This window comes from Sapajus apella, unplaced genomic scaffold (assembly GCF_009761245.1).
Source record: "Sapajus apella isolate SASKATOON/1434 unplaced genomic scaffold, GSC_monkey_1.0 scaffold1, whole genome shotgun sequence".
Classification (NCBI taxonomy): Eukaryota; Metazoa; Chordata; class Mammalia; order Primates; family Cebidae; genus Sapajus; species Sapajus apella.
Window position 1 is genome coordinate 51,976,693 of NW_022436941.1, and position 16,593 is coordinate 51,993,285.

General features: G+C 35.1%; 1 protein-coding gene across 14 annotated transcripts in view; it reads left to right on the top strand.

Moving 5' to 3' along the window:
• Positions 1–16,593, top strand: part of TMEM161B (transmembrane protein 161B) — a 76,039-nt gene that overhangs the window by 26,128 nt on the left and 33,318 nt on the right. For 4 of the 14 annotated variants that reach the window (XM_032276466.1, XM_032276501.1, XM_032276503.1 and 1 more), the window contains exons 2-3: positions 2,082–2,185; positions 14,993–15,076. In XM_032276466.1, coding sequence (XP_032132357.1) covers positions 2,082–2,185; positions 14,993–15,076 — 188 coding nt within the window. Of the gene's footprint in view, positions 1–2,080; positions 2,186–2,869; positions 3,014–5,292; positions 6,592–8,153; positions 11,455–14,992; positions 15,077–16,593 lie in introns of those variants that run through there. The other 10 variants (XM_032276476.1, XM_032276502.1, XM_032276499.1 and 7 more) reach the window with 5 other exon arrangements.

Genomic DNA, 16,593 nt, shown 5'->3' on the forward strand with positions numbered 1-16,593 from the left:
TAAGCACAGCTTGATGAAGCAGATGGAGTTACTAACTCCATTTCATAGAAGGGGAACTAGACTTTCAGAATGTTTAAATAACATGTCCAAAGTCACATAGCTAGTAGGTAATGTAGAACAGCTTGTAACTTAGGCAGTTTGGGTTCTGAATCCATTCTCCTAAATCAATAGGCCATACTGTTTTTTCTTCTTAAATTTTTTTAGCTTTTTTGGCTGGGCAGGGGGCGGGAGAGGGTTGGAGTCTCTCTCGTTGCCCAGCTTGTAGTGCAGTGGCACGATCTTGGCTCACTGCAGCCTCCATCTCCTGAGTTCAAGCGATTCTCCTTCCTCAGCCTCCTGAGTAGCTGGGATTATAGGCACATGCCACCACGCCTGGCTAATTTTTGTATTTTTAGTAGAGTTGGGGTTTCACCATGTTGGCCAGGCTGGTCTCCAGTTCCTGACCTCAGGTGATCCTCCTGCCTTGGCCTCCCTAAGTGCTGGGATTACAGGCATGAGCCACCATGCCCAGCCTTAACATTTTTAAGTGCTTTTTTGATCTATTAGGTTTGAGATAAGATTTCAACTTTATTTTTGGAGTGCCTGGCTAGAGAAGAAGCCAGCAAAGGGGAGGATAAAGGATTGATCATCAATGTGGTAATAAAACAGGGAATGTGGTATACCATGTAGGATACTGCTGAGATTTAAGTTGAGGAAAAATAATTTGTCAAGATGGAATGATCTTCCTTTATGGTACATGTTTCAGTGGAATACACTGAGGTGTAGAAGTTAGATGGATACTGTGTGGGAGATATGAGAAAATGGGAACAGAACAAGTCTTAAAAAGTGGCTCTGAATATGAGGTTGGGAGAAGGCTGTCAAACAGGGAAATTATTATAATTCTTTAGAAAAATTAAAAGAAATTTACAGGTTTTACAATGCTGATAGGAGGGATTCAAAATAGAAAAGATATTAAAGAAGAGAAGAAGACTGTTCAATGGTGGAAGTTCCTGAAAATCAAAGAGAGTGGGCTCTAAAGCACAGATAGATTTGCTTTCTATAGAAGATGCTCTTATTTCTGGGGATATGGGAAAAGACAGGTGCATATATAAGTGATTTTGTGAGCTTATTGGTGGGAAGTGAGAGGTTTCCCATTTGATTGTGTCTGTTTTCCCTGTAAAGTAGATGTCCTCTACCTAGTGGAGAGTTAGACGTTTGAAGGGAATTGAAGGTGTGAGGAGAGGGAAGAAGGTTTGAATTAGCCATCATGAAGAATATGGGAGGGATCGATGAGAGTAAACTAAGAGGATTGTTGGACATTAAGACCCATTCACTGGAAGTGGGTGGTAACAGCATCAGTTCAGTTTTCTTTATTAGTGACTTTCAGGCCAGTTCTGCCATCACACTTAGTATAGTTAATGGTTTATGATCGCTACCACCTAGAATTAAAAACAGCCATATTTTTTTTAAAGCTTGTCAAGCTTATGTTTTAAGTGTGTTGAGTAAATTGGAGAAGGAAGAAGAAATCACTTTCTACTTTATTTTGATATCCTTAATTCATGCAGAACATTTCTTGAGAATAGATTACAGATGTATATGCTAATTCATTTTAAATTTATATTAAACTATGTGATCTTGAATACCTAATTGCCAGAATTTAAGAGTTGTCCCTCAGTATCCACAGGGGATTTGTCCCTGGACTACCCCATACCAAAATCATTTTTATGTAAGGACCATTTTTGTCTCTTACATAAAATGACATAGTATTTACATATAACCTATGCACATCCTCCTGTATACTTTAAATCATCTCTAGATTACTTATATTACCTAATACAATGTAAATGCTCTGTTAATAGATTTTATACTCTATTATTTAAATTTGTAATATATTTTTAATAGTATTTTTTACTGTTTTTTTTCCTGCATATTTTTGATCTGTAGTTGTGAAGCCTGCAGCTATAGAAAGGCAAGAGTAATGTATTTTCATAGTAAACTCATTTTTCTTAAAATGTAATTTTCAAAATGTACAGAAAGTTTTCCAGCAATGTCCCTAAATCCAAATTCATTCATTATTAAACTTGTTTGTTTTTTTTACACAGGGTGTGATAGGTATACAGCTGGTTGTTACCATGGTGATGGCCAGTGTCATGCAGAAGATTATACCTCACTATTCTCTTGCTCGATGGCTACTCTGTAATGGCAGGTAAGGCAAGGTTAGGCTGATTTCAACTGACACTTTCAATCTCTAGTTTACCAAACTGATTAACTTCCTAGTGACTGTTTCTAAAAGATAAAACAAAGTCATAAGAAAAATCTGGCTTTCTTATTTCTCTTAAAAAATATATATATATATTTTTGCGTGTGGAGACAAGACCTTGCTATGCTGTACAGGCAGTTCTCCATCTCCTGGCCTCAAGCAGTCCTCCCAACTCGGCCTCCCAAAGTGCTGGGATTGCCTGGCTATAGCTTCCTTATTACTGTTAGTTTGAGATACTAGTAGTTTACCTGTTTAGCACAAAGATAATAGGATCAAAGACAAGAATTCACTCCTCTCACCTCCACCTTTTTTTTTTCATCTCTGTGGTCACTGAGAATACTACATATTTTCTCGAGTTACCTTAAAAAAAATTTGGTCAACAAGGGGGTGAGACATTGTAAATCCAAGTGCTTCAATATTTTTACCATTGTTGGAAGAAAATACTGAAAGCATATATTCTATTGGTGGCTTAGTCCAGAATTTATTATAATGTGAGTGTTAACAGTTCTTAGTTTTACTGCAAAGAATTTTAAACTGTTTAATTTAGCAAGGAGGGGATAAAGTTATGTTGTAGGATTTTAATTTTGTCTACTACACTATAAGCTCACAATCCCTATTCCTTCCATAAAGGAGCTAAGTAGCCTTGCTGAAACATGTACCTCCCATCCCCCAAAAAAAGTAGATTAAAAAAGAATAGATATAGATACAGTGAGGCGAAATCAAGGAAAGTCTGCACAGAGCAAAGCATGCCAAAATCTTGTGTAACTGTGAAAGGTAAGTGATAAATGTGGTACCATGACTATTTACTTCAATTATTTATTTCAGTTAAATAACCAAATTCTGTTACTGCTTTCTATGTCCATTTACTTTTGGTTAGGCCTATTGAAGTTAGAAAAGCAATGGCTAGCTCTTCTAGTAATGATTTCATGTTCTTCAAGACAAATGTGCTTTTCATTCAGGGCCATCCCATTTACAAAGCTTAAATTTTCTTCACAGAATTTACTTTCTTTTTTAAAGTATTTATATTCTCCTCTGTGCTTTCTACTTTTTTCCATATTGATTTTTAAATACTGAAAAATATTTAGACTACTTTAAAATTTTTTTGGAACAATATGATATACACGTATGTGTATGTATAATGAATGTGTGAGTGAGCTTTTTACAAATGCACATTTTTAGGAGCAAAATAAAAAAAATAACTAAAGTTTTGGTAAAGTCTAAAATAAGTGAAAAATCAATAATCTTTAACTAGTTTTTTACTGTTTAGGCTTAATATGCCTGTGCAATCTTGCTTCCTGATTTCGCTTACCAAAACCATTTTTTGAAGATCATGAAAAGATAAATATCAGCTGGGCAAATTATCATTAATTTGAAGTAAAAAGGATCTCAGTTAGTAAACTACATAACATACATTAAGGTAGCTTATTTTCTCTTGAGAACTGTAGGTTTCTAAACTATGCTTATGATGTGATGTCACTTCCATATCTCCTCTTTGTCTGTAAAGATCTTGGCAATCTTGTCCCCTTTTAGTGTATATGCATTTTCATCTTGTTACATATTTTGCTTTCCATTTATTTCTATAAAACTTACACTCACCAGTGAAAACTAAAGCCTTCAGAGATCAAAAACCTTGTTATCTTTATTAATATTGAAAGAGTTTATTTTTAAAACCTTTTTCTCATAAGAATGTGTCATAAGTATACATAGATAATTTGAGGGTAAACTCTTTAAAAAGAAACATGAAATTGGTTTTCTTTGTGATCTTGACTTACTTTTATAAGCACATTTGTGTTAATTAATGCTGTCTTTAATCCATATCACGTTCTAAGGATATTGAGAAAGTCTAGTAATAGTTACTTTTCTGCTATAGGTAGTTTCATTTCTTCCCAATTTTGTTTTATGTTTTTAAGATCATCTACCTTTTTTTAAAGTTAAGTCCTAAAATTTTGAGGTCATGTTGTCATTTATCTCTATTGAATAAGATTGTTGATTTTATCGTTTTGACATAATTATTGTTTTATGAGCCTTTTGTAATATATAATGATTCTGTTTTAATACTGAAAAAATCTAAAATTGTAAATTGCCTATGTAAAAATATTATTGATCAGAAATGACAGTTTGCATTTTAAATCATATGATGCAGTTGGGTTAAAGATAGAGAATCTGAGGGCATTCTTTAGGGTCTATAAAATGCTTAAAGGATATTTAAGGAGAGAAGATCATGACTATGAATAGTGTAGGATGGCATGGCAATGACTATATTGAATAGGCTGGCTTGAGAGTGACTGTATTGAATAGAACTGTATAATAGAACTATTCAAGTAAATAGATAACATGAAAGATTAATCATGAGTATGACAGAAGAAATTTGTTTCTGTTTATATCATGTTAATATTCATTTATCCCATTGATAATCCTAAACTGTAAATAAATGTTCATTTTTTTTTTATAGTTATGGCTTCTCTTTTGGTGTCAGCTAATATGTCCCTGTCTCTCACTGACCTCTTTCCCTTTGAAATGGAGACTTTGAAGTGGCATCTGATTCTAGTGCAGTTTGCGCTCCCTATTTCTCGATTCAGCCAATCATGGATCAAAACTATTCAGAAAAAAGTACAAGTTTAAGTTTAAAAAATACACGATAAAAACTATTTATATACCATCTACATTGTATTATTATAAGAAATCTAGAGATGACTTAATGTATAAAGGAGAATGTATGTAGTTTATATGCAAATGAAAATTATATATAAGGAGTTTGAACATCTTTGGATTTTGGTATCCTGGAAGGGGTGTTGTGGGTATTAGTCCCCCACCTATCCCCAGTTTCCCTCAGATACCTAGGGACAATTGTATGTTGACTTAATGAGTAAGCCATTTTCCTGAAAGAGTTAATACCCTGAAGAAGTAAGCAATTGTACTTGAAGGAATAAGCAGCTTTTACTTAGAAATTAGCAGTCTGTTGATTTTTAATACTAAAAAATATACTAATTTTCTAGCTCTTGTTAAATAATATATATTGCTATTAGTATTATTTTTTAGACTGTATTTTTAAACTTTTTAAAAAAGAAACTGTGTATAGTCTTTAGTCTGGTTTAATTCCATTAATATTACCTTTATAATTGTTTAAAGCTTTATACTGTTACAGTTTTTTAAATGTTTTTTTTTTTCATTTGGATCTGTTTATTGAACTAGGGAGATGTGTTGATATGTTACAACTAAAATCTCAGTATTATAAAATTAATGCAAGTTTCTCAGTTTCTTCAGACAGGAAGCAGGGTCAAATGGGGAATCAGAAAGGGATTGAGCAGCTCTCCAGGTAGGTCCTTCACAAAATGGTGACTCAAGGGCTCAGCTGACCTCCAAGCTGTCCTTCCCTTATGGCTCCTTTTTTCCTCCTGCTACCTTGGAGTCCCCTGTTAGATTGCTGTGCCAACTGGTGAGTGAAGAGAGAGTGGGATGTGGATCTTTCAGGAGATCCTAAGGTGTCAAACTTAGAAGCAGATACATCATTTTTGCTCATGTTACATAGGCTGGAGCCCTGTGACTAGTTCTGGCCAAAGTGCAGGAGAGGCTGGGAAATAATACCTATGACATAAAAAACAAGATTGGTGAGTACCTAGTTACTTTCTGCCATAGGCAATATTATCTCCATTTTTACAAATGGCAAAACAAGTTTTAAATTATGTACTCAATTTCACACATTGATAAATGAAACAGATCCAGACTTCTTATCCTGGAAGTCTGATTCACAGTCTAGTATTTATGTGATTTGTGGCTGCTCATCAGTTCCGCATCTTGTCCTGGAACTGTCATGCTTGAATAGAGTTTTAAATTTGGTCGAGGAGACACATATAACTTTCTATACTCACTGTAACTTTTATTGGCAGTTTAGAGAGTAATTTATTTAAATTATTTTCTTTTTCTATTTTTTTTTTCAAGCCGTACTTTGTCTTTTAGAATATATCCTTCAGGTTATAAGTAGTATGCAGTTCACTTGCTGTGTTCTCACATGACAACATAGTCAACTTTTATTTTAAATTAAATCAAAAGGCATATCAGCATTTTATTACCAAAAGCATGCTAAGTATTAAGTAGAGTTTAAGAGCCTAGTGCTCTCACACTCTTTCTCTTTCCTTCCTAAAAGGGAAAAAAATTCATAAGAAGTTGCTTCTCTGTTGTGAGCTGCTTTCCCTCATGAAAGGAACACTTGTTCTAACAGCTAGTCACATCAGTTAAGGGCAGTCTTATGCCCCTCATACCACTGATTTGTAGCCAAAGTGTTCACTACTTTGTATTGTAATAAAAGTTCCTTTTTGTTTTGAAGTTTGCTTGGCCCCTCTTTTCTTGGAGAGGTAAGTGTTAGGTTATATTCTTTGTACATTTGAATAGTGGGTTTTGCATGAAGAGTAGAATACTGCTTTTTCTCCATAATAGCTTCCTTGCTGAACCTGCTTTCTGTTTTCCTAATTTTCAGTCCAAACCTCATGCATTTTTCTCCACCCCTTTATCTTCCTAAGTCTACTTTTGTCTGCTGTTTCCCTTTATATGTCCCTCATTGAAAGTATATTATGGTCAGATTTATTCTGATTTTGTCTCATCCAGTATCAGTTAAAGAGGGTGTTATAACACCTTCGTATTCAATTGCTCTAATTCTTTTTGCCTGTTCTTTATTGCATGTTGCCTGATCCAGTAATCTGCAAGTTCCCTTTGGTGAGAGAAACCTACTATTCAAATGCACAGTAGGTGGGACCTATGACCTAAGGGAAAGGTTTAAACCTTCAGCTACTACCCATATGGAATGCCTGAGTCCTTGCTCTCCTCGCCTTAGCTTTTCTAACTTCCAGTTCCAGAATGTTCGTGGTATTCTATTAAAATTTCTAACAAGTAACAAGAGAATGTGTATAACAGATAGTATTTTAGCTACCTATGCTGAAAGATTGTCTAGGTTTTAAGTGGTATTTGTTTTCACTTAAGCCTCCTGCCACTGGTTAAAATTATAGAGATTTAGAATGGAGCCTAAAACTCATTAGTGACTGTTTTAGTCAGTTAGGGCTGCTATTACAAAGTACTATAGACTGGGTGGCTTATCAACAGCAGGTATTTCTCTCAGTTCTGGAGGATATATGCCTGAGGTCAGCAGGCTAGTATGGTCAGGTTGTGGTAAGGACCCTCTCCCGGGTTACAGACTGCTTACTTCTTGTATCATCACCTGGTAGAAAGAAAACAAGCTAGTTCTCTGACCTCCTTTTAAAAGGGCAGTAATCCTATTAATGAGGGCTTTACCCTCAGGAACTAGTAACTTTTGAAAGTTCCTACCTCCAGATACCATCACATTGGGGATCAAATTTCAACACAAGAATTTGGGGGGTGGGGACCATAAACATTCAGTCTGTAACAGTGACCTATGTTGTATATCATGAGATAGCATTTTATATGATTATGTGTTAAAGCTTGTTTAGCTTGTGCTATTAAAACTGCTTTTCTATATTTGCTCACATTTAGGTTTCCATTTTAAATTTCTGAAAGCTTTATTTCTTAAAATTTCTAAAGCGCTATAAATACTGCTTAAATTTTAAAAATAAAGTCTAGGTCAGTACGTTCTACATTTTCTGCTACATATTTTTTCAGTGCTGTTGAACTGTTTTAGTAAGAGTTGTAGTTGTCTGATAATATTTTATATTAGAGGTTTATATAAGAATGATCTTTGAAAAATTATTTTAATTATTTAGTAGTAGAGTACCATACTAGATTGGCTTTGTTATCAGAGTCACGGCAGATAATCTGAGCATAAGTGAAAAAAGCCACTAAATAGCCAAGGTAAAAGTTATGTGCTGCAAGTTTTCTATTTAATTTAAATGTGAGAGGCTTATTTATTTACTTTAGAGACAGGGTCTTGCTATGTTGCCCAGACTAGTTTCAAACTCCTGGGCCCAAGCAATCCACCTGCCTTGGCCTCCCAAAGTGCTGGGATTACAGGTGTGATCCCCCACATCCAGCTGAGTTTTTAAGTGAGATTCTATTAGTACTTACTCTCTATTTTCTAAGAAATACATTTTTCCCATTTCAAAAACAGTACGTATCTACAATGTAAAAAAATATAGTAAATTGATTAGTAAAATTGATAAGTACAATTACGTCTCTCTTCTTTAGAAAAACAAAGCACCTCCATATTCGTTCCTTAGTTTTGGGCCATTCCTCTATTTCCCTTTGTAGCCAAATTTGTTCATATGTTGTCTACATAAACTCTACGTTTTCACTTTCTCATTAACTACTTAGTATCATACCATCTTTTAGTTCCTTTTATTAAGAGGTAATGCATTATATTTCCATCATTCAAAGACAATCAGTATGTAATTTTTTTTGTATTTCTTTCTAATTGTTTCTGTTTATATTTTCCCCTCATGCTTGTTATGTATTGTATGTGTAATTTTATATCATGTTTCTTTTGCTTAACTTATCATAAAGCATTTTTCTCTAATTGTATTTTTGTGACCATTATTAACTTGCTGTGTTCTAATGACTTATATCTGTATCTGTCTTCCAAGCCCATATTAGAAAGGCATGCATAGTGCAGCAGTTGCAAGCAGGCAGTCATTTTCTGAGATAGACATACCACCTAATTGCAAAGGAAAAGACTGAAAATTGAGACTAGAATACAAAATGTAATAGCTGAGAACCATACCATATGGAATCAAACTATATTTGCAGCACTGACTGTTAAACTGTGGAACTGTACTTCTAGATTTTACTTGGAATCTGTGATTACAGACCTTAGATGGCTGCTTTATATTTCCTGGCAGTGTTTGTATGCTATACTTCTCAGAAAACTTTTTTAACATAAATCCTTTCTCTCCAAACCTTAAGCATCCCTGTCTCAGCTTCACCCTAAGCTCCTGAAACCAGAGTCCATCACCCTCATCTGTATGCTATGAAACTACAACTCTAGTGAAATGTGCAGGTCCTCTTTATATTTAACTTTGTAAAATACATTTTATCACCTGTTCCATTTCAGTTGGATTATTCCTGTTACCACACACACTTTTTTTTTAAGATCTCCCATTTAAAGTAACAACAAATAACAAATTCATAGCCCTACCTCTCTCACCCTTAAAAAACAAAAGCACCTCCATATCCATTCCTTAGTTTTGGGTCATTCCTCTATTTCCCTTTGTAGCCAAATTTGTTCATATGTTGTCTACATAAACTTTACTTTTTCACTTTCTCATTAACTACTTAGTGTTATACCATCTTTTAGTCCCTTTTATTAATCCCTATGGATTTGGATACCACAATTATATAATCACCTCAAATTATCTCTGACCTCCAGATTCTAATATGCAGTTCCCCGCTTGACATTTTTACTTGATGTCTCATGGGTACTTATAACTCAGCATTTTTAAGTTATTGATTTCTTCCTGATCTCTTCCATATCAGAAAAGGTATCATTATCTTCAAATCAGAAATGTAGGTATTATTTATTGCTTACTTTTTTTCATTCTCTTCCTTTGTTTATCAGCAAACCTGTTGATTCACTCCCCATGTCTCCCTCTAATTCACGGAACAACAAATGTGATCTTAAAGTGTGAATTAAAGCATTTATCTACCTTGCTTTGAGACCATTATTTAGCATAAAATCTAAAGTCCATACTATGACCCGTTAGGCTTTGCGTGATCTGTTCCCTTCTTATCTCTTCCGCCCCTTCTATGCTTCTCCATGAAGCTCTTGCCTCATTGGCTTTTATTTACTGTAATATCCTGTGTTCTTTCATGCCTCTATGCTTTTAGACTTAGTGTTCTCTGCCTGGAATACTCTTCCTCTATTTTCTCATTCTTTAGGTTGCTGGTTAAATTTCTCAGGGAAGTTTATCTCACCTGATATCTAAGGCTGTCTCTCACATTTCACCACTTGTTTCATTCTTTTTTGTGGCATTGCAATTTATTTTTCATTGTTTAATTGGTTAAATTTGATCACAACTGGAGTGAAACCATATCCCAACTGGAATAAAACCATATCGCAACTGGAGTAAAACCATCAAAAAGGCAAGGGTTGTGGCTTTAATTGGGTGTGATTATATCTCCTCTGCCTATCAGAGTATCTGAATATAGAAGGTTCTCCTTAAGTGACTGATAAATGAATGAATGGGTAGACGAGTAACAGACTAGAAGTGACCCTAAAAATATTGAGCATCCTTAGATTCTAACTTTGAACAATAATTCTCACTAATAAAGATGACTCTGAGTTATTCCATAAGATATAATAAATCTAAGCTGTTTTAGAAAAATGAGCTTACAAAATAAGATTTAACAAACATGAGTATATTTAAAAAGAAAATGTTTCTTAGAAAATGTGTCTTAAAATATTTCATTATTATAGGGCTCTAAATAAAACCCATTTTTTTCTATACTGAGAATTCTTTCACTAATTATTATTTCTCAAAGCTGAACAACTAATTTTAGTCTTTATACATGAGTTTCTGGATCATGTTCTTTTAAATGAGTTATTGCTCATAACTGTTCTTCTAAATGTTATGGGCTCATACTCATTATTTGTGGATTTTGTTTTGTGATTTGCCTGCTAGCTAGCATTTGTTTGTAATTCCAAGATCAGTGCTTTTGTTGCTTTTGTGGCAATTCATGGACATAGACAGTGACAAAAAATTTGAGTGGCCCTATATATATGTTCCCGGTTGAGGTCCAACAAGGCAACAGTCTGCCTTATTGTTTCAGCTGTCATATTGTAAACAAATCTCTTTTTTATGATCTGTTTAGGGCCACTTTTTTTTTTTTTTTTTTTTGCAATTTTGTTTTCCATTGGTGATCTTGCTGTTTAAAAAGGCCCCCAAGCATAGTGCTGAAGGTACTGTTTAGTATTCCTAAGCACAAGAAGGCTGCCTTATGGAAAAAAATTGCTGGAATGATGCATAGAACTCAAAAAAATGCTGTACTTATGACTACTGGTATTAGTTAAGCTTTGCTCAGGCATGAGTTATGCTGTTGGCTGTGAATTTAATGTTAGTGAGTCAGTGATATATATTAAATAAGATACCTTTAAGCAGAAACATACATAAAAGAAGCTTGGGTATTGATCAGTTGATGAAAATGTTATGACCCAAGGCTCACAGGAACCTAACCCTGTATTTCCCCTAGGAGCAATGGTTCAGTGTTCGCGGTGACTTTATAAAACAAAACTATGGTGAATAACGAGAATCAATTCTGTTAAGTTAAAATTCTGGACTTCAATAGAAATTCAGGAAGTGCCTCCTTACCTGTTTATTGTAATTTAGGGACTTTTTGGTTGGGATGTATATATTTTTTAATCTTAAATTCATTAAACTAAGCAAACAACTGAATTCATTTTGGGAAGTCATCCTTTTAGAACATTTACTATATGGCAGTAACTGTACTAGCTTTGAAGTATACAAACAGCAAGAAAGCCGTAAAATCTTTTGGATCTTTCACTTAGGGAAACGTTCCATTTTAATCTACCTTATCTGACACCAACTGGGTATACTGCACTTGTATTCTGACAGTAATTATCTGGAATTTGTACAGACCCCACAGGTTAAAGGCAAATTTCTCCGTAAGACTGCCCCTGCTTCAGATGCCATCTTCAAGTTTTTAGGGTACTCAGGCCAGCTGCACTTCTGACTTATTAATAAGCTACAAATTTGAGGATTCTTATGATCCCCTCAGGTCCAGTAATCCACTAGAATGATTCATAGAACTTCAGAAACTGCTTTATTTATTATTACAGTTTTATTTAAAGGAAGCACATAGGGTAAAATTTGGGAAAGAGCACAGAGTTTCCATGTCCTTTCCCTCTGGAGTCTGAGGATGTCATCCTCTGGGCAGGGTACATCCATGCATTAACTAACAAACAGGAAGTTCCTCTGAGCTTTGATATCCAGAGTTTTTCTGGAGTTTCATTATATAAGTATGATTTTAATTCACTGATACAAAATTGATTTCAGTGATCCACCTCAATTTCCAGGCCCCTCCCACCCCTGGAGGTCAAGTTCCTGAAAGCCCTAACCCTCTAATTGTGTGCTTGGTGTTTCTGGTAAACAGCTCCATCCTGCAGCTATCTGGGGCCCACCTTGACCTACCTCATTAGCATAACAAATATATTTCTACTACTCTTGTTTTTATGTTTAAAACTCTGTGCCAAGAACTGGGGATAAAAAGCAGATGTATTTTTTATTATACCACAAGGAGACTGTTTTGTAAACACTAAGAGATAAATTAATAGTTTGCCAAGTAGAGGCATAGGTGTTTATAAGGAGAGAAGAATATATGCAAAAGGCACAAAGGGATGAAAGAATTTGTGAGGAAGAAAATGTCACTTAGTCAAGCCAGAAAGTATCACCTTCAAATGGGAATGTTTGTAGGTGAATCTGGAGAAGTAGGCAGTGGTCAGTCAGACCATGAAAGGCTCTAGAAGCAAGAGATAGTGCATGACCCCCATACACATGTGGGACTTGTACTATGTGTTTTAATAGAAATTTTCAAGCATACAAGGAGTAGATAGCATGGTGAATTCCTATATACTCATCACAATTAATAGCTGGTGGCCAAACTTGTTTTATCTGTTCTTCCCCCAGCATAGGTATTTCAGTGTTTATATAAAAAAAATGAGATTTTTAAAAATTACCACATCCCATTATCATACCTAAAAATTTTTATTAATAATTTTTATTATCAAATATTCTGTCAGTGCCCAAATTGCCAGTTCTACAGTTGTTGGGTTTTTGTTTTATTTTGTTTTTTTGAGATAGGGTCTTTGTTGCCCAGAGTGGAGTGCAGGGGCATAATGACAGCTCATTACAGCCGTGACCTCCCAGGCTCAAGCAGTCCTCCCACCTCACCCTCTTTCCCCCACCATGGGTGCCTGCCACCACACCTGGCTAATTTTTTTTTTTTTTTTTTTTTTTTTTGAGACGGAGTCTCACTCTCTCACCAGGCTGGAGTACAGTGGCACAATCTTGGCTTACTGCAACTCCTGCCTCCCAGGTTCAAGAAATTCCCCTGCCTCAGCCTCCTAAGTAGCTGGGACTACATGCACATGCCACCATGTCTGGCTAATTTTTTGTATTTTAATAGAGACGGGGTTTTACTATGTTGGCCAGAATAGCCTCAATCTCCTGACCTTGTGATCCCCCTTTCTTGGCCTCCCAAAGTACTAGGATTACAGGCGTAAGCCACCATGCCCGGCCCTAATTTTAAATGTTTTTGTAGAGATAGAGTCTCATTGCATTGCTCAGGTTGGTCTCAAACTCCTGGCTTCAGACAGTCCTGTAGTCTTCTAAAGTTCTGGGATTACTAGTATGATTCACCATGCCTGGCCTGCAGTATTTTTAAAACAGCAAATCAAAGATACTGTGTGCCATGGCTCATGCTTGTAATCCCAGCATTTTGGAGGGCTGAGTAGGGAGGATCCTTTGAAGCCAGGAGTTCGAGACTAGCCTAGGCAACCAAGTGAGCCCGTTTCTATTTTAAAAAAAACAAACAAACAAGCAAACAACAAAAAACAAATGAACAGCAATTGGGCAATTTTAAATTTAAAAAAATCTAGATTTTTGTAATTGAAGAATTGGAAGATCTAGCACACTAGATCTGCATTTCTTCCTTTATAACAATAGGGCCTTTGTCAAAGTTTTTGCCTAGCTGCCTTTTTCATTGCTTTACCCTGTGAGGAGCCTTGGAAATGATTTAAACAGGCATGGGTCTTGATAAGATTTCTATAATGGAAAAATAAGTAAAGATGGTCCACCTTTCTGTAAGGTATAAAAACAAAAACAGAAAAACAATGACTAGCGGTAAGCTCAGATGGATTTGATGAGTAATGTGTCCACAGGAAGGCAGGGAGGGGACCGGTGAGAGAATTTGCAGTAGTCAGATGCAATAGTCAGATGTTCAGAGGAAGATACACTGAACTAAGGTCTGAACTAAGGTCTCTGCAATATGGCAGAATTTAGAATTGTTAGAGTTGAGGGACAGAATTAATAACATGTGGAGAGGGCACATTGAAAATAAGATATTTAAGTGACTGGTAGATAGTTGGGACGACTGACAAAACGTGAAATTCAGGATGAGCCACTTGGTGCTTGGGAGGGAGTAAATGATTTGTTTGGATCTTGAGTATTTCTTCACTTCAGATTACAGTATTTTTACTGTGGTAGAGAGGAACACAACCAGTTGTTGTTGGATCCTTACCTGAGGAAGGTTAGATGTAGCTAAAAGTGTTTTGTAATACAATGATTTTTCTCTAATTCTTCTACACATAAAGTTTGAGAATTCTCAAACTAAATTAAAAAGGGAAAAGAAAGAGTACCTGTAATGTGAAAATTCATTCACATAAGTCTCTTTTTAAAATAACTCTCAATTCCTTCAACTGAGGGGTTAGTAGAGAATTAATGTGCTCCTGCCCACTTGGCTGCAGACTTCATTTACTTTTAATAATAAGCCTGTATAATCTTAAAATGTATTAATACATTGCCACTTGTAAGAAATATACATACATATGGCATTGCAGGACATCTAATGGCATCTAATAAGGGCCTGGTAAATGTTTGCTAGATTTTTATCTAGGTCTTTGTAAAATTTAAGAGATAGTATTAGTTTTGGATTACAGTTCTGACCTGATATTTCTTGACAGTGCCTTCACAAATATGAAATTTAATAAATATTTATAGGATAAAGAATAATTCTGATGATTTTAAGCACTTTATTTAAAAGGATTCTTTTTTTGCTTAGTTTAAGGTGGTATCAACATCCTACAGAAGAAGAATTAAGAATTCTTGCAGGGAAACAGCAAAAAGGGAAAAGCAAAAAAGATAGGTAAGTTACATTGTTGAGCTTATAAAGTGTTAAATATTTAACACAATTTATATAAATATAGTTGTATGCTTTGATTAAAGAAACATGTACCAATTATGTTTTAAGCAGTTGATAAATTTGAGATCAAAACCCATGAAAATCTAATATGTAGTTATATATACACACAAAATAGTGATTATTTTACTCAACAATGGTTAACTTTATTCTTTTTTTAAATCATGAAAACAATATAGCCAACATACTAAAGAAAATTTAGTTGGGGGTTGATTGAGGAGAGAGTTATAACCCGCATCTTTATCCTACAACTCATTAAAGATATCAGTTGGTTTGGGCTATTTTCCAGGTTTTGCTGCTACTGTGTGTTGTGGTATTGGGCAAATTAACCTGCTTTTGGCCTTAATTTCCTCATTTTAAAATTAAAAGGGATGGATAATATAACTCTGTAGGTCTCATCAGCCCTTGAATATTCTGTTCATGTTTAAAGTTTATGAAGAGAACTGTCTACTAATAAACCTCACAAAACAGACCATAGTAGCCTCATCTGTGAAATTGAAAGAGTAAATAGAACAATAGTCATTTTGAAGAATACTTCCCGCTTTAAAATTTCGTCTCTATTTAAATAGAGTTTTTAGGGGAAATGCGTGATTACCTCTCTGAATGGACTTTGTTTTTACAACTGGGGATCCAAGAGGACTTCTTAGGGCCCCTGTGACTCTGAAATCATGACTGATTGACACAAATTGTAACCATACTTCTCATATATATCTTAAAAATGTTAAACTAACCTCATAAATTTATATAAGCTAAAAAATATTTCGACATTAATGATTATTTGGCCTAAAATTGGAAATTTGAAAAGACTGTCTTTTTTGATCCTGCTATCATCCTTATTCACTTATCATTCCAAATATACCTGGAAGTTCATTGGAATGTTAACAGTAAAGCTTACTTCTTTTTATTCCAGTAGTTAAGTTCTTCAGTAAAATAGCACAGTTCTACTTAATCCACAAAACAACTGTGAAAGTTAGCTAATGGTGAATGAGAAGCTATTGATCAGAGACGTTAAATTAGTTGCCCAAGTTCACTTAACTAGTAAGGTTATGTACTAGTAACCAGGATTTGAATCCAGGTTAGTTTTTTGTTTCCGTTTCTTTTTAGCTGTTTCACTTCCACCTATCAATAGCTACCACTTTCGACATTTGTAAAATATAGTTATGTAGAGTCTTGCTCTGTCACTCAGGCAGAAGTGCAGTGGCACAATTCTGACTCACTGTGACTTCGATCTCCTAGGCTCAAATGATCTTCCCACCTCAGCCTCCTGAGTAGCTGGGACCAGAGGCATGCAACATCATGCCCTGCTAGTTTTTTAAAAAATTTGTAGAGACAGGGTCTCCCTGTGTTGTCCAGGCTGGTCTCCCCTGGGATTAAGTAATCCTCCCGCCTCAATCTTCCTGGCCTCTCAAAGTGTTGGAATTATAGGTGTGACCCACTGCATCTGGCCTGAATCCTTATTATAA